Source organism: Diadema setosum, chromosome 14, assembly GCF_964275005.1.
Source record: "Diadema setosum chromosome 14, eeDiaSeto1, whole genome shotgun sequence".
Taxonomy (NCBI): Eukaryota; Metazoa; Echinodermata; class Echinoidea; order Diadematoida; family Diadematidae; genus Diadema; species Diadema setosum.
The window spans coordinates 17,263,353-17,286,680 of NC_092698.1; the positions used below are offsets into that span (position 1 = coordinate 17,263,353).

The following is a 23,328-nucleotide window of genomic DNA, read 5'->3' on the forward strand; positions in this document are numbered from 1 at the left end:
GGCCAAAGCGGTACAAAATCGTGACCGGCGCGCTCCCAATAATAGTTGATTGTTTACAAGCAGAGCGCCACTACGACAAAATGTTGAAAGGTTTGAATTAAAATCGCGGCCCTCTACTGTAAACGGACAAAATTGCGGGGCCAAGTACTGCAATTTGAGGCCGGGTTCAGCCTGGGCTCGGCCTGAGCTCGGCCCAGCCCCGCACTGTAAACGGGGTCTATGTTGTGCATTTTTCAACCTTTCGATTTAGGACCTAAAAAATACGTTATTTCTGACATGACAACACTCAAATGGTTTATCTTTCGTTTTGTTCAACTCTGAGGCTACAGCCATTAAAAAAAGGAGGTAAAGAGATGGGAAACCTTTCGAAAGGGGAGCCGCTTTCTTGGGAGCGGACAAAGAAATACACCGACTACGTACGGAAACACGGCGTGCAACAATTCATTCACGCCTATAACCGACTGAAGAATCGCCCTCCGGATCCGCTTCTGTGGGGGGACGAGGTACGTATCACATCGATGTTGTATAAAAAATGGAGCTTGACTTAGCTCCATGGTATAAGTGAAGCTCCACTGCGTGGTCGCTTGAACAATTTCAAGTAAACATAGATGGCATCAAGCAAAATACAGAGACGGAAGTCTCTTTAGCCGCATTCACACAGACAGAATTAGCAGCATATCCTACTAATTTGCCTCATTGTAAATCCCACGATTAGAATCGGACGAAAAAGTAAGAAAGTTATAAAATCTTAAAGGACTTACATGTATATGCGATGCAATATCTTTTGATAATGATAGTAACATGGAAACATGTAAGTTATGTTCAGTTGAGGGGGGGGGGGTGCATACCAATATTCTTTATTAATCATATGAGTATTGTAGCAATGATACTGTTGATACATATTGACAGAGTCTTGGTTTGGAAGGGGTTTATTGACGTATCTAAGTAATCTGAAGAAAAGCAGAAGAACAAACTTATACAGAGTACATGGCGCGTCTTTACTTATTTTTATTCGTGTATTCGTTATGGCTGTAAAAGTGATGTTAGGGTACATAGTAAATCAACACAGGTCAACATGTACTTACGTTGTTCATTCTCAAACCAGGTAATGTTTGTTACTATCATAGAATGGAATATGAAGCATTTGAATGGGTAATGCGGTCTTCGAACCAGAGTCCTATCTTTTCCAGCAACTTTGTGAATGATGTGTTACATATTGGGAGCCGGGCGCCTCCGAATGTTTCTACAGATAAATGGCGCTATCTAATGCTGTTTCGTCATCCTCATCATCATCACTGTCTTCGTCTCACAAGTCTGCTATTCGCTTGTACCTAAATCTTCTCTCAACTTCTCGCCTTGACATGACTTCAAGAAAAGAAATCTTAATCACTGTCTTGACATGAATTATTCTTAAAACATCACGACTATAAGCAAAGATGACTCTTCTTCTATAGGACGAGTTTGCATTCTTTCTTTTTTATACACAAATTATTTCGAAACATTGTTTCTTGCATACCGATAGAGCTGAAAAGCAATCAAATTATCACTTTATCTAATTTGTCACAGCGAACTTAAACATTTTATAGCGAGTGGCATTTTTTCTTGTAATTATAATTATGTTTATGTGTGTAATATTCATATATGTATTATTATTATTAAATACATACATTTATAATTCATATGATTTTAAACATATTACAGTACACAACGTACATTTTCTTTCTTCATTGTCTATCCGCTTATCTTTATTTCTCCCACCAGATTGAACACACCCTTATAAAATTCGACCATGAGGCCGCGAGTGCTCGCGTGCTATTGGAATCTAACAAGTTTCTAGCCGTCCTGCGGCGGCGGAGCGAAAAGTAAATAAAAGCAATTTCAGATTTTTGTGGGTTTTTTTTTTTGTTTGTTTTTTTTTCACTATTTATCTATTCATCACAAAATATAAGCAAAGCCTTACACAAGCCATGCTCAATTTGAATACTGATGACAAGTTATCAGTTTTTGGTTTTATATGGCTGTATTACTTAATCATAAATGCGTTTCAATGTGTAGAGGTTTTGGGCATAAAATGTGTAAAGAGTCGTCGATTTTTATACAAAACTTTATCAACAATGATCATACACGTAAATAGTTTGGCCGTTGTAACTGTCTCACCTTAATACTATCATTATAGTCAATCTGCGCCTATAGGTTGAGTTTCAAACTGCACATGTTGGCAGCATGCCCGTTATTTGTTACGGCACTCTATACTATCGTAGGAGAAGGAAAAGAAGTATCACATAAGAGGCAGCTCAAAAGGGAGATGGAATTCAGGTTGCCAAACAAAACATTTGGACAAAACCAAACAAACAAATGAGTATCACGACAAAATCAAAACTAAATCTTCAACCCCCTTTATTATTTGACTGGCTAGCTGTGACTTGGCTTTGATTGACTGACACCTACGCCACCAATCTGGTGACGCTTTGGGATCACTGGAGCATAGGTAGGTGACAGTGTGTACCCACAGTCCCTACTCCTATAGCAGGATTAGTCTTCCTTTATTTAAAATCCATATTGCTTCTTTGACCTAATAATAATCCTTGCCGAAAGTAACCTCTCGGGTCAATTACGTGGACATCGTAAAGTAGGGATCATCGTCTGATTCAAAGCCTATGCAATCCTGCTGGAATAAGGACTCTCGTTACGCACTGCCGCCTACTTATCTACGCTGTAATGATCCAAAAGTATCACCAACAGGCAGCGAAGATGTTTAGAAATAATTCGGCCTGAGAAAATCCACAATATTGTATAATTATTACAGTGGACGAAAGTTTGCTAGTCATATGAATTACATCAGTTGGCTGAAACTTTTACTTTGTTGCAATACATGTTTTCCCATCCGATGAAAGTTTTCTGCAACAAACACGTGTTTTCTTCCTCTATACATGTAGGTGTTTTGTTAAAAAAAAAAAAAAGTGATGATGACTCTCTACCCTACCCCCCCCCCCCCATAAGCGCACTTTCTCTTACTGAACAGTTCTCAAGAAGAAATTCCGTACAATGACTCTAATGTATTGTCATTCCATTGGCTTGCACTCGGTTTCGTTGACAAGTCTTCTGAAACGGTGTAAAGAACGCAAAAAAAAACAACAACAACAAACAAACAAACCCATAAACAACGTATAAAAGGGAATCGTGAAACAGAAATGCAATATCATTATTATTATCTTTTATGGATTCGGTGACAGAAATTATCATGTCAGTCCACTCCATTGTCAGTTTTCAAAGGTACGTTATATGATAAGCTATGATGACAATGAAATGACTATGGCAATCATTCACGTAGGGAATGGTAACTTTTGTTATATAAAGTGAGTCGGTCTGGGGCCCGGAGTACGCAAGCTACGTCGTGGAGAGTACACCTCCGAAGCCATACGGTGGTATCGCCCAGCTTAACACCGTGGAGGCAAGCATGAAAGCAAGGTATCAGATGGTTATCAATCAATCAGGCACCATATACACACACGCACACGCACACGCACACGCACACATATACACACATATATATATATATATATATATATATGTATATATGAAGGGTTTGTTTGCAAAAACCGATAAGTCCATTTTTGAAGATTTTGAAGTAGGATCTCTGTCATAAAGTACAAAATAACACCTTTTAAATGATATATTGGTCACTACATATAAAGGTATATTTTTGAAGTTATGGTCAAAAGAAGCAAAAATTTCCTTATTATTCTCTTTATTTTTCTTGACCTTTAATCGCAAATATCTCCATTTGGCCAATATGGACTTATCGGTTTTTGCAAACAAACTCTTCATATATTTATATATAATTATATATAATGGTATATATATATATATAACATATATTTATGTTTACAGCCTTATAATGTGTGTGCGTGCTTGTCGATATTATATGTATTATGTATAAAATGAATAAATAAATACATATTATAAATATATGTACAGTATATATCATATGTAAATATATATATATATATATATATATATATATATGTATATATATATATATATGTATATATATATATGAAGAGAGAGAAAGAGCGAAAGTTAAGAGAATTGGAAAAAGAGAAGCGTCATACTCTTGATGAACAAAAGCTGTCAAGTTTCCAAAGATGAGATTAAGTTCCTTCCAAAAGTCTTTATAATCTTCTTCCTGCTTTTGTCGTTCCTAGTTTTACTGCCCCCCCCCCCCCGGAAAAACGCAGTATCTACATCCAGCTCCATTTCTCAACAACCGAGATATTCACCATTTTATATTTTTGCCAAAGCCCCTGGAAAATATACTCTTTTGAAAGATTCCTTCATTGTGGAATTTTAGTCTATCTAGCTACCAATTTTCCTGGAAAATATCATTTTGTGTTTTTGTCTTGTTTTTAAGCTATTGATGAAAATGTAGATACTTTGGGGAAACCATTCCCCAAGGAAAAACGCAGTATCTACAATTGAACGAATTTCCCCAAGGAAAAACGCAGTATCTACAGCGGAATGACTAGGATTAATCTTCTGCCATAATTACGTATGCATGTATACACCATTGTACAATTATTCATGATGCACCATCCTCAACCTCTGGCCCTGGGGGATGCATCCTCTATCCCCCCATTTAGGCCTATGCCCTGATTACAGAGCAGGTTTCATAACATTAACAAATAACAGATCGTTCTTGGAACATTTTGCTTACATTCCCAGACCGATCTTGCTGTAACGTTACGTGTTTAATATGAAGCTTGCCAGGGCTGTAATGTGATGCTACATGGCCTAGCCGCTAACAAACATCTAGAATACTAGATCTAGATCTGTACAGTCTAGGCTAGAGTCTGTCTAGACCAAAATAGATCTAAATCGGAGGTCTGGACCTAGATCGATCTAGACTAGTTTTTATATCGTTTATTCTAGGCTGGCTACGTAGCAGGCTACACGGGTCTACAGCCTCAGGCTATATATGCACGATACTCACAGAAAAAAAAAATAGCCTAGAAGTAGAACTTTATAGTAGAAGGTTTAGTCTAAGCCCTACACGAGACAGGACTCTTTAATTAGAAAAAAATACATCTAGAACCGGTCTAGATCGAAGTGACATCCGCGCTCTATGCCTATTCCTTCTGAATTGAACCTAAGTTTTTTATGTCATGTAAATTTGTAATGTAACTTTTTTTACTTGTAAGTTGTAGCATGCAGCATGGGAACATGCATGCATTTTACACAACCCGCCAGTCTCACTAGGGTCTAGACACTGTCTAGATAAGAATTAAACTAGAACTTATTCTTAACTGTCTCTATTTTGTCCATTTACCTATTTTTTACATAATCTATTGTCAGCTAGAACAAGACAGTATGGTATGGAGTAGATAATTGAACATTGACACTTCATTAGACTATAGGATTCTAAGTGGTTAAGTTTTAGTTTTAGACTTCTTACTTTTATAAACAGGCCTGCCCTAGCAGTAGGCTTATTCTAGTCCTACACTAGATCTTTCTTTAGACTTTCGGAATACGGACCCTTAAAGTTCTGATTAACGTTAGGTCTAACGTTAGAAAAGAGACGCAAGACTCAAACGTTACTGTCTAACAAGTTAGACTAGTCTTAGACTTAGACTTAGATCTAAGGGTCTAACATGTTTAACCAGTGACGTTTATCCGATACAACACAAATTAGATCTATTGCCTTTCGCCGAAACTTTCGGATTCGGAGCCTGAGGAATTTTGACTAGGGTCTAGGCCTAACAAAGTTACTTCACAACAAGTTAATATTGAAAAAGTACGGAAGATGTTCATCATCGAGGTAGAATATGAAAGAATAAAGCTCATCGTTTATCACACGAAGCGAGGTAAACACAAATGTATGCATTTGTGTTTACCTCGCTTTTGTTTACCTCGCTTCGTGTGACAAACATGCATTTGTGTTTACCTCGCTTCGTGTGACAAACGATCAGCTTTATTCTTTCAATATTGAAATAGTTTTGAATAACTTAGGCCTACTCATTATCTGCAGATAGCCAATTTTTCTTGAGGGCTAGGCTCACGAGTAATTTTCCCCGCGGCAACATTTTGTTTTAATCCAAGTAGAACACTACACACTGTACATGCTGACTAGCCGGGCCCTGTGCTGACTGCATGCTCAGTGCAGCTAGCTGGGTGCTGTCATTAAAAGTGTTGGGGTGTTATACAAATGATGCACAGGATATCGTTAGTGGAGATGTAGCGCACTCGAGGGTATTTACAATTATATTGTGTAACATGCACGAGGCGAAGCCGAGTGCATGTTGCACTACATTGTAAATACCCGAGAGTGAGCTGCATCTCCACTAAAGCCACGAAATAATCCTGTGCATCATTTGTTTTATAAAATGGGTCGAAAACTAACAGCATTTTTCACGTACCTTTGTGGGTCAATACCAGTCAGCTACATGTAGCACTCGCTCAAGAGTCAAGATGTCCGAAGATGTTCGTCACAAACATTTGCACGTCGCACTCGGAAATCCCGCACATAATACGTATAAGAGTATACGTACGCCACACATGTTATGCACACAAGAAAGGCCGGCCGGCAGCCCGAACTAGAAGTTGTTTACAGGATTGACAGCGCGTATAGTAGCGCGCGACGCACTTGTAACAACTGATTGAGTGCGCACTGCTAGTGTAAACATTGTGACGTCAGGCCGTGCATGTTAGTGAGAAATTAATACACGCACACGTGACTCATTTCAGCGCTTCCAATTGGCTACATTCTTGAACCCATTTTATAGATTGTTTTAATGTGCACTCGGTTAGTCTTAATCACACACTGTGTTTTATATTAGGATCACGATCTCATCAAAATATTTACTAATCAGTATTGTTTCGGTTAGATATTTTGAACATTATGTCTATTATTGAGCAAGTATATCTAAAGAAAGTAATTTACGTTCAAATTACAGAACAACCGGCAAAGTATTCACATATATAAATAACAGTGTCTGGTAATTAAGACTAGCTTTGTAGATAATGTGTTTTTCCTTGGGGAAATATTCATCATGTAGATACTGCGTTTTTCCTTGGGGAAAGTGCAAGTTAAGTGTAGATACTGCGTTTGGCAGTTACGGAAAAGTAGCTTTCCAAACATTTTTTCAAAAATCTGAATATGTCATATGAACAAGGATTGTCCACTGACTATATTTATGCAAAAAAGTGAAAATCGCCAAAAATGTTAGATACTGCGTTTTTCCTTGGGGGGGGGGGGGGGGGGCAGTACTACGCAAAGACCATGGTGTGTTTAGTTAAACGGTGTTTTTATATCTCTCTTTGATTATGTTTCAGGAGACAGCAACTTTTGGATTCTCTAGATGCAGAGAAGGGAGAAACCACGGTTACTATCACCGCGTTTCCAAGGTGACTATGTGATGTTAAAGGCATAATTTACTATTTGATAGAACAAAAATCCAGCATTAGTGCTTCAAAATAGTTCTAAAATGTGAGTTAGGGATAGAAACAACCAATGTAGAAATATGAACCAGTACAGTCGGTGTTAAGTATTGTGAAATAAACAAAATGTGAACAATAGTTATAATAAAAATGTTTCCAGACTAAACCGTCTACAGTTATGGTTTAATGAGAAAAACAGTGATATCTCCTTATATCTTAGGTTTTATTGCACAAATTTTATGTGGTAGGATGTTTTGTGAATATTTTTCATATCACTGCTCCCAAAGGTAAACAGGACCTTTAAATGTCCAACCATTGTGATGTTTTTACGTTTATGTCCGTGTCTATATTTGTGTCTGTGTGTGTGTGTTTTTTTAATAGCTTGTATACCATGAGGATCAAGAATCCACCTGTTGTTATTGCACAGGCATGAATAGCACCATGCTGTCTGTGGTACACCACCTATAAAAACGAACAAGCATAATAATAAGCCAGTTCGTAATTAGCTCACGTACACCTTGGTACAAATGACCTTTATTTTTTCTCAGTTGGTTAGGCACATCACTCGTTTTCAAAGCAGTATAATGCATAAGCTGCCCAACATTACAATTTATGGAATTCGCGTTCAAACAAAGGATGAACTTGTGTTTAGACCAGGTGACCAGAATAGTCCGTCAGTTGACACTTTAGCAGGCATCTAATTCATTGTTTCGTATTGATTGCAATAACAACCTTTTTCTTTTGATATTGCCAAATACCAGGCTTGCTGTCAGGTGGATGTGCTGGCAAGCACTATTTAGATAAGGATCACATGAATAATCATCACATTACAGATGCTTATCTCAGTGAATTAATAAACCAAAATGCCTGTTGGTACAAATGACCTTTTTCTGCTCATGCGCAAAGTGGAATTACGAACTGGTCTATATATCTACTATAGGGGGAGGCGCTGATGGTGTTTGTACGCTGGCCTAACGGCGTTTTGAACTTGTGACTTTTATTCACCCACGCATGTCCACTGGAGCGTTCGTTAATCCGTGCAAAGAGGGTCATGTAATGCCCAGTCGGCATATACTCCAACAATGTGAAAATACACCATTATCACACAAAAGTGTAAAGCCTTCATCATAAAGTAAAAGCCCTGTGATTTGCGTACACATTCCACACCGCATAGTTTGTTTATTTGTTTGTTTTTTAACATTTACTCAGGAGGTGAAAGAGAGAGAAACAAAACGACAGGCCGACGACAAAATATGTACCCCATGTTCATGTCACTACACATTCTCGTCCAACATGACTCCAACTGTGGTGGTCACGACTGACCTGGTATATACATGCTACATGGGAATTTCCATAACCTTTAGTTTTGGAATGCTTGAATATTAAAATGTAATCTGATTTTTGAACGAAAAATTATGTTTCAAAGATTTCATGGGAGAATGACCAGTGTAAGGAATAGGAAAATTATGACTTGAAGCACAGTATTCTAATGAGCAAATATGAAGTCATCTTGTCAACAGTTTTTTTTTGTGTGTGTGTGTGTGTGTGTATGTGTGTGTGTGTGTGAGGTGGGCATTAGATCTCAAACTTCAAGTACTGTACTGAATTTAAGAGAGACGCAAGTTGAGCCTTGCTTTGCGTGTGTTTGGACGTGAGATGACTCTTGTATAATTCTGACATTTTACGCCGATGCATGCCTTAGAGCGGAGCGAATGAATACGGGCGGAAAGCCTCGACATTGTTAAGCAGTTCGTATAGAAAACCCAGCTTGCATTATCCGTCGTTCACTCCAGTCTTATGAACTTCAATCCTCGACCAAACTGGAAGAATACTTGGTGTCGAAGCTCATTTTCAAAGACTGCCAAGGTCTACCAACAGGTGTATTGTAACTGTCATCACTGTTCACAACCTGTTGAACAATGTATACAAAATCACCAGCAATCTGGGATTGTGGCTTTGAGGGGGTTAATTCTTTATTTTGTAGCGACATCGTCGGTGCTTTGTCCGTACAATGAAGGGCGTAGTCCTCACGTTCAAGTTTGTTTTGTTTTGTTTTTTTCACATCACCCTTACTTAATCTGATTGTGCTGTTGGACATTGTCCTCTCTAGATTTTATAGAAAGCGGCTGGCAAGATAAGACTAATTTACTTGAGCTGTTGGACACTGTCCTCTTTAGATTTTAGGGAAAGCGGCTGGTAAGAAAAGACTAAGCTACTCTGAAATCATTCATGCAGAACACACAGGAGTCAATCAAAGAGATGGTCGCTACATCCCTTAGAAATGAGTGAGTTGGCAGGGGTCTCTGCGAAAGTCGAAAGAATGCAATCAGAGGTGGTGAGTAGCAAAGGCGTCATTCACAGAGTTGATGAGCAGATTACTGAAGAAGAGCTTCAAGAATTATTGAAGGACCAAGGAGTCATTCAAGTGAAGCGATTCAAAAAAAGGATCGAAGGAGTAATAGGCCCCACCCCTTCTGTGCTACTGTTTTTTGACTCGCAACAAAATAATGCCCACATCTGTCACATTTTTGTATCAGACATACAGAGTGCACGAATACGTAGCTCCCCTCACACGATGTTTCCAATGCCAACAATTCGGACATGTAAAAAGCCAGTGTAGGGGGAAAATAAGATGTGTGAGATGTGGTGGTAACCACCACTTTAAGGAATGTCAAACAAAGGACAACCCAAAGTGCTTTAGATGCAAAGAAAACCATTCGGCAGCATACCAAGGCTGCATCTACTACAAAGAAGCGGAAGAGATACAGACGCTCAAATTCGAAAACAAGGTGTCGTATGCTCAAGCCGCAAAACAAAGTTGCAACAATCCACAGAAATGAATCAGCAGACTGTGACGAATATCCAAATCTCAAAACAAGTAGAGACGTCACAACAGGCTAGTGAAATAAGGCAGCAGAATTTATCACAAGAGAATGAAAAAAAGAGGAACCCCGAATGCATACAATCAAGCCCGCCTCTGAAACAGAAAATAATTATGGTACATCAAGGAACCCATCAAACGGAAAAAAGAGAACCTGTTGAGGAAAAAAAAAAAAAAGAGCCAACAGGGGAACCAGAACAACCGTCCGCGTCATCTTTCAATGTTAAGGTTGATTTTCTGTCATTCGACACTTTCATCATCAATAATCTGGATAAAGAAACAACCCATTCTAACAGAATTAGACTTGTGGTTGAAGCAGCCAAACGATGCTTATAGACATACAAAATGTGTCACCCGAACTCATTCATGAACGCCTTCAGTGAATCGCAAAATACTCAAAGCAAACAGGATACTTTCCGTCGCACAGATAAAGTATTCAATATTTTACAGTGGAATGCCCAGAGCATGAATGCTCATGGTACAGAATTTTACAAAAAGTTGATAGAAGGTAAAGAACGGACAATTTTACCAGATATTATATGTATTCAAGAGAGTTGGTTTACAGATTATAATGTTTTCAATATACCTGATTACAAATCTGTTATTAAGAACAGAGGTTCAGGAGGTAGAGGCGGTTTGGTGATTTATACTCATAAATCTATCATTTTTCAAGAGATACAAACCCCTTCTTCTGAAGAGTATCAACGAATAGATGTATTTTCTTTTAATAGACCTGTTTCAATTATAAATTATTATAATACATGTAAAAAATTAGATATTTGTAAATTGGAAGATATGATTCAAAATTGTTTTACCGATTTCATACTGTTCGGTGATTTCAATGCCCACAGTGTAGTATGGGGTGGAAGAAAAGAGGACAGTAATGGGAAAGTGGTGGTAAATCTTTTAGAAAAGTATAATTTGGTTTTGTTAAATGATGGATCGGCAACTAGACTGGACCCGCATACGGGTCTTTGGTCATGTTTAGATCTGACCATTACTTCACAAAAGTTTGCGCATGAATTAAATTGGAAAGTATTGGAAAGTAATTTTGGTAGTGATCATTTGGTTTTAAAATGCTCATTGATTCGAAAATATTCTAATGTAAAAGGAACATGAATAAATAAAAAGGTGTGGTCATTCAGAAATGTTGATTGGAATTTATATAAGAAAAGAATTGGTGATAAATGTTTGCATTTGGATATATTACAAGTGATAGAAGATATGAGCATTCAAGAAAAATATATTTTGATTATAGTTTGATTAATGAGGTAGCAGAAGAAAATATTAAAAAGGTACATATAGGAGGAAGAAAAGGAAAGGATCCAGCGCCATGGTGGACAGAGAAATGTGAACAGGTGATCAGAGAGAGAAATCGGTACAGAAATAGAGTAGGAAGACATTATAAGACAGAAGATTTGGTAAAGTACAAAGAAAAGAAAGCGTATGCTCAGAAAGTTATAAGAGAAGAAAAGTATAAATACTGGCTCAAATACTGCCAGTCGTTAAATCGAACGACGGATGTGGGTAAAGTTTGGAAAAAAGTGAAAGGATTACAGAAAGGTAAGGAGAATACTCATATTAGTAGTAATTTATTTGATATGGATAAGATGGTACCGGTAACAGATATATCACAAAAAGCAAATCTTATTGCTAAAGCCCCTTTTACACTTTCACGGATTGCTTCACGGATGACCACGGATCGTCATACGTGGTGTTCCGGCATGCAAAATGTCTTTTTTCCTCTCAATGCCGGTGTGAATACGATGCCAACTGGATGTCTACACGGACAAGTACGGAGGCTACAAGGACAAGTACGGTGCCTACACGGACAGACAAAGAACGAACGCGGACCACAGCGGAAACGATACGGAGCTAACACGGCCATATCAAGGAAGAGCACGGATGCAACTGGGTCCCTTCGCGGTCTTTACACGGATATCCCAAAAATGTTGACAGATAAAATTTACTTTTGCTTTTGATACTTTATCATTCTCGGGCAACATGCCTCCAGAGCTAATAACAAGCAAATCAGAAAATCTACAGCAGCCTACGTATGCCTCGGCTTGTCGACGTCAGGCAAATCTCTTTGTTGCAAACTCTCATTTTGCGGGAACATCATCACATAAACAAAGCAAAACAGAACAACACAAATCAAAATACACAAACATACACACACACAAAAAAAAAAAGGTCAAGAAAATGTGTGTGGGTCACTGAAGGTTTTCGTGAGACTATTATACGAACAGAGTATGAGGGGTTGCTGGCTGTACTGATGGGGGAAGATGTGAGCAAATTTAATGGACTTCATGAGCTTGTATTTGCAAAATACACGAATTTTTCATCCCGGATGGAGCCGATGCTAATACGGACGTCCCGATGTCTTCACGGATTATCCCGGAATGAGTACGGAGGCAACACGGAATAGCCGGTGCCTACAAGGAAGGAATACGGAAGCAACACGGAGTAGACGGTGCCAACAAGGAAGAGTTCGTATTGATTTTCGTCCGTGATGTCCGGGATGAAAAATTAAGCAAGCTTAATTTTTTCCGCGGACATGCCGGACGATCAAGGATAATGCCGGATGACTTCACGGAGTCAACACGGTCATCCCGGAAACAGTACGGATGATCCCGGATCGACGATCCGTGGTCATCCGTGATGCGATCCGTGAAAGTGTAAAAGGGGCTTTAGGCGTTTCAGTTGATCGAAACATATGATATATGTAATTTAGAAGAAGAAGAAAAAAGGAAACATATTGAGAATGAAGTAATTAAAGTAAATTTATATGAGCAAGTTGATAGTCCTTTCAATGAGGAATTCACAATGAGAGAGTTAAAGAATGCGTTGAAAGAAATGAAAAATACAGCGGCAGGTAAAGTTGGTATTAATGCTATCATGGTACAATCGCTACCTGAAATTATGTATAAATGTTTACTGCAATTATATAATGATGTATGGATTAAAGCAATTTTTCCAGTTGAATGGTATCAATGTATACAAATTCCTGTGTTGAAACCGGGAAAAGACCCCACGAATCCTATGTCTTATCGCCCGATTACTTTAATCTCAGTGATGTGTAAGATTATGGAAAGAATGGTGAAAAACAGATTAGTATGGTATTTGGAGAGGAATGATATATTAAGTCCGTTTCAAGCGGGTTTTAGAAAAAATAGAAGTACTATCGATCAATTGGCGATATTAGAAACTGATGTACAAAAAGGAATGGCGAATAAAGAATATGTGGTTGTTGTGTTCTTAGATTTAACTAAGGCTTTTGATAAGATCTGGAGAAAAGGTTTACTTTATAAAATTGAAGCGATTGGAATTAAAGATAGAATGTTAAGGTGGACTGCTGCATTTTTGGGAGATAGACAATGTGTAGTAAAGTTAGATGGTATATATTCTGAAGAATATATGCTGAAAAGGGGGACTCCCCAAGGACGTGTTATGAGTCCAGTTTTGTTTAATGATATGTTGAGTGATTTGAAATTGAAAGAAAATTCTGTTAAGTTATCAGTATATGCTGATGATATAGCGTTATGGAGCATGAGTAGAAATTTATGTTATTTGCAGAAGAAATTACAAAGAGCAATTGATGAAATTATGTCATGGTGTAGAGACTGGAAGATCGATGTCTCAGCTGATAAATCAAGAATCAGCTGTAATGGTGTTCACCAACAAACAGAAAAAATAATGTTCAATTATTTATTGAAGGATATGAAATTAAACAATATGTGGAATATAAGTTTTTAGGAATGTGGTTTGATCATAAGTTAAACTGGAAAAAACATATTGATGTTATCAAAGATAAGGCTGTAAAGCGATTGAATTTGATGAGATGTGTTGCTGGTACTCCATGGGGCAGTAATGGACAAATATTATTGACGGTATATAAAGGATTAATAAGATCAATTTTAGATTATGGATGTGAATTATCTGATGCTGCAAGTAGTAGCACAAAACGTAAACTTGATTGTATCCAATATCGGGCTTTGAGAATAGTTACTGGTGCAGTGCGTAAGACATCTCTTGAAGCTTTGCAAGTAGAGTGTGGAGAGATGCCATTAAAATTTCGCAGAAGTATATTTGAAGGGTTTGTTTGCAAAAACCGATAAGTCCATTTTTGAAGATTTTGAAGTACGATTTCTGTCATAATGTACAAAATAATACCTTTTAAATGATATATTGGTCACTACATATAAAGGTATATTTTTGAAGTTATGGTCAAAAGAGGCAAAAATTTTCTTATTATTCTCTTTTTTTTCTTGACCTTTAATCGCAAATATCTCCATTTGGCAAATATGGACTTATCGGTTTTTGCAAACAAACTCTTCATTTGTTGATAAGTATAGATTTTATTGAATGTCTTTTGAAAGGAAACGGCATTCTACAGTCGAAATATTACAGCCATGTTGGTATTACGATCGATTTAATTCGAAAACCGGTCAAGGTCCTCTTGCGATGAGAGCATGTACTTTGAATACAAAAGTTGAACAAATTTATGATTGTACATTAAAAGAACCGTATTGGTATTATGTAACTCCGAGAATATCATATTTTATTTTTGATAACATTAGGAAAAGAATTGATACTGATATACAAGTAACAAATTGCGTATTAAATGAAAGATTATTAATAAGATGGAAAGATTATTTAAAAATATACACAGATGGATCAAGGCAAGATAATAATAATACTGGTGCTGCTTTTTATGTTGATCAGTATGATATAGGTAAAGTTTTTAGATTACCTTCAGTATGTATTATGAGAGCAGAATTAACTGCAGTCATAATGGCATTAGAATGGTTGAAGCCTTTCCGTAGTATTTCGGTTGTTATTTTAACCGATTCTCTAGCTGCATTTACAGGCGCTAGAAAATTTGTCTTTTATTACTAATGTTTTAGTTGTAGAAATTTTAGAAAAATTGAAATGTTTACAATTGCAGGATGTTCATTTTGAATGGATACCCTCTCATAGAGGAGTGAAGGGTAATGAAATAGCTGATAATTTAGCAAAAAGGGGGTCTTTTAAAGAAAATATAGATGTTGATATTGCTCATACGAGACAAGAACTTACCAAATATATGGTGTCGTATTATAGAAATATTTGGCAAACAGAATGGGAAACATCAGAGAGAGGAAGAGATTTCTTTGGAATACAGTCGCAGATATCTAAGGGAATACAGTTACAAGGAATGAGTAGAAAGGAAGAAGTGTTAGTACATCAAATTCGTCTAGGAAAATGTAGGTTGAATTATTATCTTTATGATATCATTGGCATGAAAATGGATTATGTGATACATGTCAAGTGTTAGAAACAATAGAGCGTTATTTATTGGAATGTAAACGGTATGAAAATGAAAGAAAATTGATGCAAAAAATGTTGAAAATAAATGTATTGAATATTACAAACATAATGAAGGTTAGTATAGAATATAATTTTAGGGCTTTGTGTGTGTATTTAAAAAATACAAAGCGTTTATATTGATATTGTCAGAATTTACTAGCAATACGGACACCTTGTGTGTTCATACGTTTTGTTAAAAATAACACACACAACAAAGAGTATATTTATAATGTATTATATATATTATGTATTATATATATTATGTATATAACGGTGGAGGGAAATTGATCTCACACACTGCCACTTGACAGGTAAGCCGAAACCTAGAACAGAGTGAGCGTGACGTGATCAACTGAACTGAGCTCATAGACTCTTTCATGGACGCCTACTATTATAGGCTTGTTGATCCATGTCAACAAAAGATACAGCTTTCACATTGGGCGCGCGCACACACACACACACACACACACTGTTTTTGTTTTGTTTTGTTTTTTTCCTGGCCCGCGCCCAATGTGAAAGCTGTATATTTTGTTTGGATCACCAAGCTTACGCAATATTCACCGTATGGATCGCGTGTCGCGCCAAAATTATTATCTCATAAGTCGCAAAAAATCCGGCGAAATTTGAAAATGACTGCATTTATAGAAATTGGCGTAGAATAAAAAGTACTTCACCAAATTTAATGATTTTGGCATCATTGTCTTCTGCGGAAGATGTTCTTTCTAACGATATCAAATAAATATCACTTTTAGAACGCAAGGTACTGAAAATCCACCGTTCCGCTTTTTCTTTTTTTCTTTTTTTTTTTTGGACACCCGGTATAGTGGAAAGGGCGCCGTACACTACACAACGAAAAGCCACTAGGCTCGTGTTGCATTGTGGGTACAAGTTTGAAGCCACCGGAAGTGCTGGCCGGTGGCGGCCATTTTTGGACTTTGCTACGGGGCTCCGATAAGGTGCCAATTAAGTGTCACATGACTATTCCGTTACGAAATGAGTAATTTTGCTTACAAAATCCTTTCGTTGGAGAAATATTCATTTTGTCATAAAACCAGTTGTTTTGTTAGGACATGTTCATTTTGTCGACTAAGAGCTATTTTGTACTGAAATATTTCGCGATACTTGGCGCCCCATAATTTACACCACAGTGATTTTCCACTGAGGAGCGCACGCCTTCTTTTTGCGTACCCTCTGCACAACAGTAACGTAACGCCGAATATTTCGCGAGGTTTTTATTTTCGCGAATTTCGCGAGTCAGGTGGTATTCGCAAAATTAAAGGCACGCGAAAATATTGACTCTGATCCCGACGTGCATGTGACGTACGCGTGTACACTTCTCCGTTCAGTACATGACTCCACGATCGCGAATTTAATCACTCGCGAAATCGCCGGGAATTCCCGATTCCCGAAAATTTAGACTCACGAAATATATGGCGTATACAGTATAGTAAAGTGGGTGGGGCTTAAAGGTGGGAGTTCTAAAATGGCAGCGCCAACTAAAGCAAAGCGCTGGCTTCAAGCACTGCGCGTAACGTCACTTGCTTACTTGACATATTTGCTCTACCGAAAGGTACTTTGGGTACGATTCACTGTTTTCAACCCTTGGTTCAATAACCCGAATCACTTTAGAGCACTTGTTTTCACTATTTGTAAGGAAATATAGGCATAAAGAACTTTCAGATTTGGGGGCCATATTGAATACCTCAAATAAAGAGTTGCATCATCCAGAATCGGAGTCAGTATCCTCGAAAAGGGTAAAAACCATCACTAATGTTTCGACTTGGATGTCTTTAACTTTCGACGATGAAAGAGTAGAATCATCCAGATTCTGATTCAGCACCCTCAAAGTAGAGTTAAATCATTTTTGTTTTACGTTTTTGAGGAAACTTAATTGGAATTTCAGTTTTTGTTATGTTTTGTTTTCTATTATTTTTTTTTTTGCGGCCATTTTCAGTATCTCAAAACCCTCAAGGTTGAAGAGTCACATCATCCAGATTCGGATTCAGCACCCTCGAAATACAGTAAATCCACTATTAAAGGAATGGTACAGTATTGGTGGAGATTAGAATTGGGCTTTTAACTTTTTGCAAGGTACCAAGAAAACACTTATGAAATAGTACAGACTGGCTAACCATTTTAAGAGGAATTCAAAGTTTATTTGATAAAAAATGGGTTTGGAAGGACTGAAAAATCCAAAAACAAAGTAAAACAAAAGCGATCGTTGACCCACACTTATCAGAATCGCTCTGTTTTGGATATCTCAGCTATTTCAAAACCAATTTTCATCAAATAAACGTTGAATTCTTCATGGAATTACATGCTCTTTCATATTTCATAGGAGGATTCTCATTATCTCACCAAAAAAATGTTAGAAACCTGAAATTAGGTCTCAACCAAAACTATACAATCCCTTAGAAAAAAAAAAAAGACACCCAGACATCTACAGACCACCAGAGGCTAACGCCACTTGGATGAACTTCCACCCCCATGCCTTTATAGCCGTTCACCACTGTGACAAACTGGTCTCAAATTATAGTCGCGGGGTGTAGAATGTAAACCCTAAAAGCTGCAGGGCCGGACAAAAAGGATACTTTAAGTGCTACACCCGTCTTTGTCACATTTGATTAATTATTGGCATTACGCACGTAGACCGAGTACTACCGTCAGTGATGCTCTGTAGCCGTAGCTATCGCTCCAGCCATTCAGCAGCTTAAAAGACTTTTTTTTCTGAAAACATAGTTGACATTAAATTCGGATTTTAGAGGAAATGCAACAGAGTCAACAAATTCGTTGAATTATTTTGATTTGATGAAGAACACAAAATGAACGCAATCTCTGAAATTGATTCTCAAACGTCACGCTTCGAGGTGCATTTTAAAGTGCATTAGTCTTCTGAATCAGCATCGCCTATTGTTGTGTTTGTGTTTGTGTTGTGGTGGGTTTTTTTTCAAAATCACAATCATTCTGGTGAAAAGTCGTCAAAAGATCTGTGCGAGGATCTGTGCTGTGACTTACGAATAACATGGTCCGACCAAATTTACATAATGAGGCCTCTTTGTGTTTTGCTTACAGTTAATGCAAATGTTATTTTTCGCACGGTATACATGTACTTCACTTCGATCACTTCTGTTTCTTTTTTACTATACAATGTATGATTACTATAGGTCCTCAATTATTGTACAGTCTTTTCATTTCACTATATTCTATTTACCTTGTTCTCTGTTATCAAAAGAAGTGAAACATATGTTATGTCGAAAATTGAAATAAACTTTGAATTTAATTTGAATTTGAATGCAAATGTTATTGTCTCCATGATTCTCCAAAATACGTCAATGTATATTACTGCACAATTATGACGAGCATTTTTTGAATCTACAATCTGTTTGCACGTTCATGCACTTTTTTTAATTTGTATTGCCCATTTCCTCGAATGTATTTCTTCTTCTTTTTCTTTTTCCTTTTTATTTCTGTTTCTCAGACTCGGCTGTCTAGATTCGACGTTTCCGCCATGCCAAATGACGGAGAAATCTATCACCAAATCCATCTTCGTTTCGGATGAAACAATCCACTCATCGCATCCACGATTCAGGTATCTTCATTATTTTGTGCGCCATTTCTGTTGAATTTTCTGTATAATGCTGATACTGAGTTGGGAAGAGGAGTAACGAAAACGTAGGTAGAAATCTAGCATCGATGAAACATGAAATGTGAGGTTTAATTCAAATACAAAATAACCATGAATCTAAATGATCTGTAATGATTACAGGTGATAGGTGAAATTAGCCTAATCAAACATTAATAACAAAAAATGGCAAAATAAAATCAATGTAATAGATTCATGAAGAAAAACATGCAGATTATCCAAATTTCCTATGCTATTAGGATGTATAACTTTGTGATATAAAAATATTTTCACTATTGTTATCATTGCTTTGATAACTCTTCGAGTATTTTGCAAAAGGAGTACATTATCCTTGTACATTACACGGATATCAGTTTAGTTCTGAGGGGGTGCATTCAGTGTGGAGCAATTCGTTTTAGAAAGAATTCGCAATTTGGAATTTTTTCGTATGTTTATACTGGGAAATCTACATATCATTATTATGTTTGCTTTGATATTTGGTCAATCTGGTGGAGATTGGCTGGATAAAGTTTATGAGGTGCTGAGGATCGAGTCGTAGCATGCATGGCATCTTTATGAAGAGCCAGATATTAATATTTGTTGGATGTTGAATGAGTGAAAAGAATTATTTGTGTGATTTATGAGTAAAACTGATTCTATTTTTTTTTTCTGGTAAATACACTTTTCGCTTTGTTCTTGTTTTTCGCTTTGCTTTGCTTCATTTTATTTCATTTTGTATATCTTATACTTTTCTGTACATGTATTTAATATATATTATGATGTTTTGCAATAATGTCATTTTACCTCTTGATGCACGAACATGAAGAAGAACAGCCGTGTTGGCTGGATCATATCCCGAAATGAAATGAAATGAAATGAAATGAAATGAAAGATATCAGCTCAACCGATGATCATTTTTATTTTATATCACGTTCCATCCTTAGAAACTTATTTGTTTTGCATTTAATATGTGGGGGTTTTTTTTTCTTTTCTTTTTTTAATCATGGATTCGGAATGTATCTGTCACTGATTTCTTGAAAATTTTTACTTCATTTTTTTTCTTAATTTTATTTCCACAACTCGAATAAAAAACAACCAAACATACGGCATGGAAAGCAACATTCACTGATATACCAAATGATTTTACAATAGATTAGTTTTACATCATTATATCTATCTTTACAATATATTTATTTCAAGGCTTAAAAAACATAAAACGTGTATCATCCACATTTAATTTAAGCCGATTAGGACGAAGCCAATCATTGACAAAACAACTTAGTTCATTATCTAAAGTTTAACAAAGAACATTCGCGTTATTAAAAAAAAAAGAATTAATAAACAGGTATCTTTTGTCAAGTCAACAGTATGGATAAGCTGAGATTACTTGAAAATGCAATCAATGATATCTAAGTAGCAAATGCTCTTTAAGAAAATAAAATATCTTCATCTAATAATATTCCCCTTATTCCCGGACCCTGCAACTCTCCCCAAGGTCTCTAAAATAATCTACCTCCATGACATATATTTTTAGCACACCTCTCTGAACTCTTGTATACGTCCTTTTATTTCATTTGTTTTATGCAGAACGCTTACCCAGAATATCCGAAAAAGAAGGGGAGAAAAAGTGTGCATCAACGTACCCAGTAAGAAGAAGCATAATGATATGGTGTTCTGTGAAAATTAACGTTTTGCAGATTGATAACATATATATATATATATATATATATATATATATATATATACAGGTGTCGGTTGACCTCGATGAGTTTCCAGCCTAGTTTATTCAGTTTGTTTTTTGTTTGTTTGTGTTTGTTTGTTTTGTTTTGTTTTGTCTTGTTAAGTCGGTTTTGGTTCGTTTTCCATTAAGAAAGAGCACATAAGTACAGGGTCACATATCTTCATGTGAATGTGAATACGTGAATGCATATTTGTACGAATGTTGTCTGTTAACATTATAACTGTCCTATTCTTTTTTTCCCCCTTTTTTTTTTAATTGTGTAAGATGATTTGGATCTGAACTTCATGCTATGTTGCTTCACTTAGTATTAAGAGGGGAAAATATGTTTCGGTTTGTATTTCCGGGTTCCTGTATTGTAGTCATTCGCTAAAGACAGTGACACAAAACGACGATTTGAATATATTTGAACAAATCAAACCTCTGCTCTTCATTTCCATGAAATTCTGCACAGTTTTTAGGGACGTAAACACGCCGGCCCCTTTCACGGAGAATTCCCTCATTGAGTGCGATGACGAATCGATCAGAGCGGCCAAGCCGGATCACGTGTACATGGACAGCATGGTGTTCGGTATGAGCTGCTGCTGCCTCCAGGCGACCATTCAGGCAGCCACCCTGCCCGAGGCACGGGTCCTCTACGATCAGCTGACCGCTGTCACTCCGATCATGGTATTCAAAATTATGAATAATAAATATGGTCATTATCATCCCTGTTCGCTGGAGAGAAAAAATGAAAGCTACACATAACGGCAAACGCCTGTTTCGTATTATTTACCTCATTTGCCTCGTTTGCCCAAGAGTTCAGCGATCTCCACTCTCACTTATTACCAACGAATCGGTTTTTATGTATTGTCGAAACTAGACGAAGTTAAGTTTGTACACATGTTATGAAGGACGTCCGTATCATCTCTTTGTATAATTTCTCTATGTGCATGAATGTAGGCCAACGTACAACATTCATTTGTAGGGTACAGAGTAAGAACAAAAGTGCAATGACCGCCTTTAGTCAGTCATGCTTGTGAGGAATAAGATATGACAGACTGACAGGAGACAACACTGTAATTCAGCACAAACAAATCAATGTGTCTGACAATAATGCGTTTAATAAAGTGAGTAGATCCTATTTGAAAGCCTGAAGAGATCCTTGTCATTTGATTGGTTGTTTGACATTGATCATTCGGCCCATTTCACTATGACGTCATCACCCGTTCAACTGCGGCTCCATCTACCGTGCAATTTTGGATCCATACGATTTGCTCCATTGCACGCGCGCTGAGAGCCCGGCACACTACGCGTTTGCAGTGTGTGTATATGTGACAGCGCGCTAGCGTAAGCGTAAAGCGCTAGCACTCTTGCGATCTCAGATTCTCTCTTGTTTCTAAATTAATAAAACATCAAATGAGAAGGGTCTTTTTTAGGCGTTATATAAAACAAATGATAAATGTTTTTCATTCGTGCTAAGGACAGAATATTTCATTCGGTGAAAGATGAAATGTAGAACCATTCAACTCGGCTGCGCCTCGTTGAATGGATCATTTCATCTTTCACCTCTTGAAATATTCTGTCCATTGCACTTATAAACATTCATTATTTGTATACTAACATATGAAGAGCTTGCTTCCGAATGCCTTTTGGAAGCAAGCTCTTCATACTAGTATACAGTTACGAAACGAATCGGTTCACTTAAGACTTATTGTAGACGTCACAGAAATTGAATCACAGGGTTCCTATTCACTGTTGACTCGCAACTTAATCATTTGATTATTCTTATAACCTATACAGATGGCATTATCAAATGCCACTCCATTTTCCAGAGGTTTCCTTACGGACGTCGATTGTCGCTGGGATATCATCTCGGCCGCGGTCGACGATCGGACAAAAGCAGAACGAGGTTTAGAAGTAAGTCTATAGGCTCGATTACCCAGCCATTTCAACGGTGTAATATTATCGTGTAACACTATACACTGTCGCAGCATTCATTATTAGACTTGTACCCAACTCAGTTGCGTAATCATAAAACGCAAAAGTAATTTTGCTATTCGTACAGTTATGATATTGACATGCGTACATACACCCATACAGATGTACCAAGTTTTTTGGTAATGTAAATTGGTGATGCTGTTTATTATATACTCTTTCACTTTGGACGTTTTACCTTATCGTGTTTAAAAGGCCAAAGAAAAAAAAAAGCTTTAAAAAAAGACATACTGCAAACAGCCGCATGTGAATACTGATTTATAATCAGTCGCTATAATATGTGTCGAACTTATTGCATACAAATTAGTTTTGTGGGAGTTTTTATTC

At 37.0% G+C, this 23,328-nt stretch overlaps 1 protein-coding gene and 1 pseudogene across 1 annotated transcript in view; both read left to right on the forward strand.

Annotated features, from left to right (window-relative positions):
* The first annotated feature begins 353 nt into the window (after positions 1–353).
* Positions 354–23,328, forward strand: part of LOC140237678 (glutamate--cysteine ligase catalytic subunit-like) — a 48,602-nt gene continuing 25,627 nt past the window's right edge. Inside the window, exons 1-8 of the mRNA XM_072317606.1 lie at positions 354–503; positions 1,762–1,862; positions 3,358–3,468; positions 7,330–7,401; positions 19,143–19,253; positions 20,874–20,932; positions 21,479–21,693; positions 22,807–22,923. Coding sequence (XP_072173707.1) covers positions 354–503; positions 1,762–1,862; positions 3,358–3,468; positions 7,330–7,401; positions 19,143–19,253; positions 20,874–20,932; positions 21,479–21,693; positions 22,807–22,923 — 936 coding nt within the window. The remainder of the gene's footprint in view (positions 504–1,761; positions 1,863–3,357; positions 3,469–7,329; positions 7,402–19,142; positions 19,254–20,873; positions 20,933–21,478; positions 21,694–22,806; positions 22,924–23,328) is intronic.
* LOC140237795 (uncharacterized) lies at positions 8,728–10,274 on the forward strand (annotated as a pseudogene).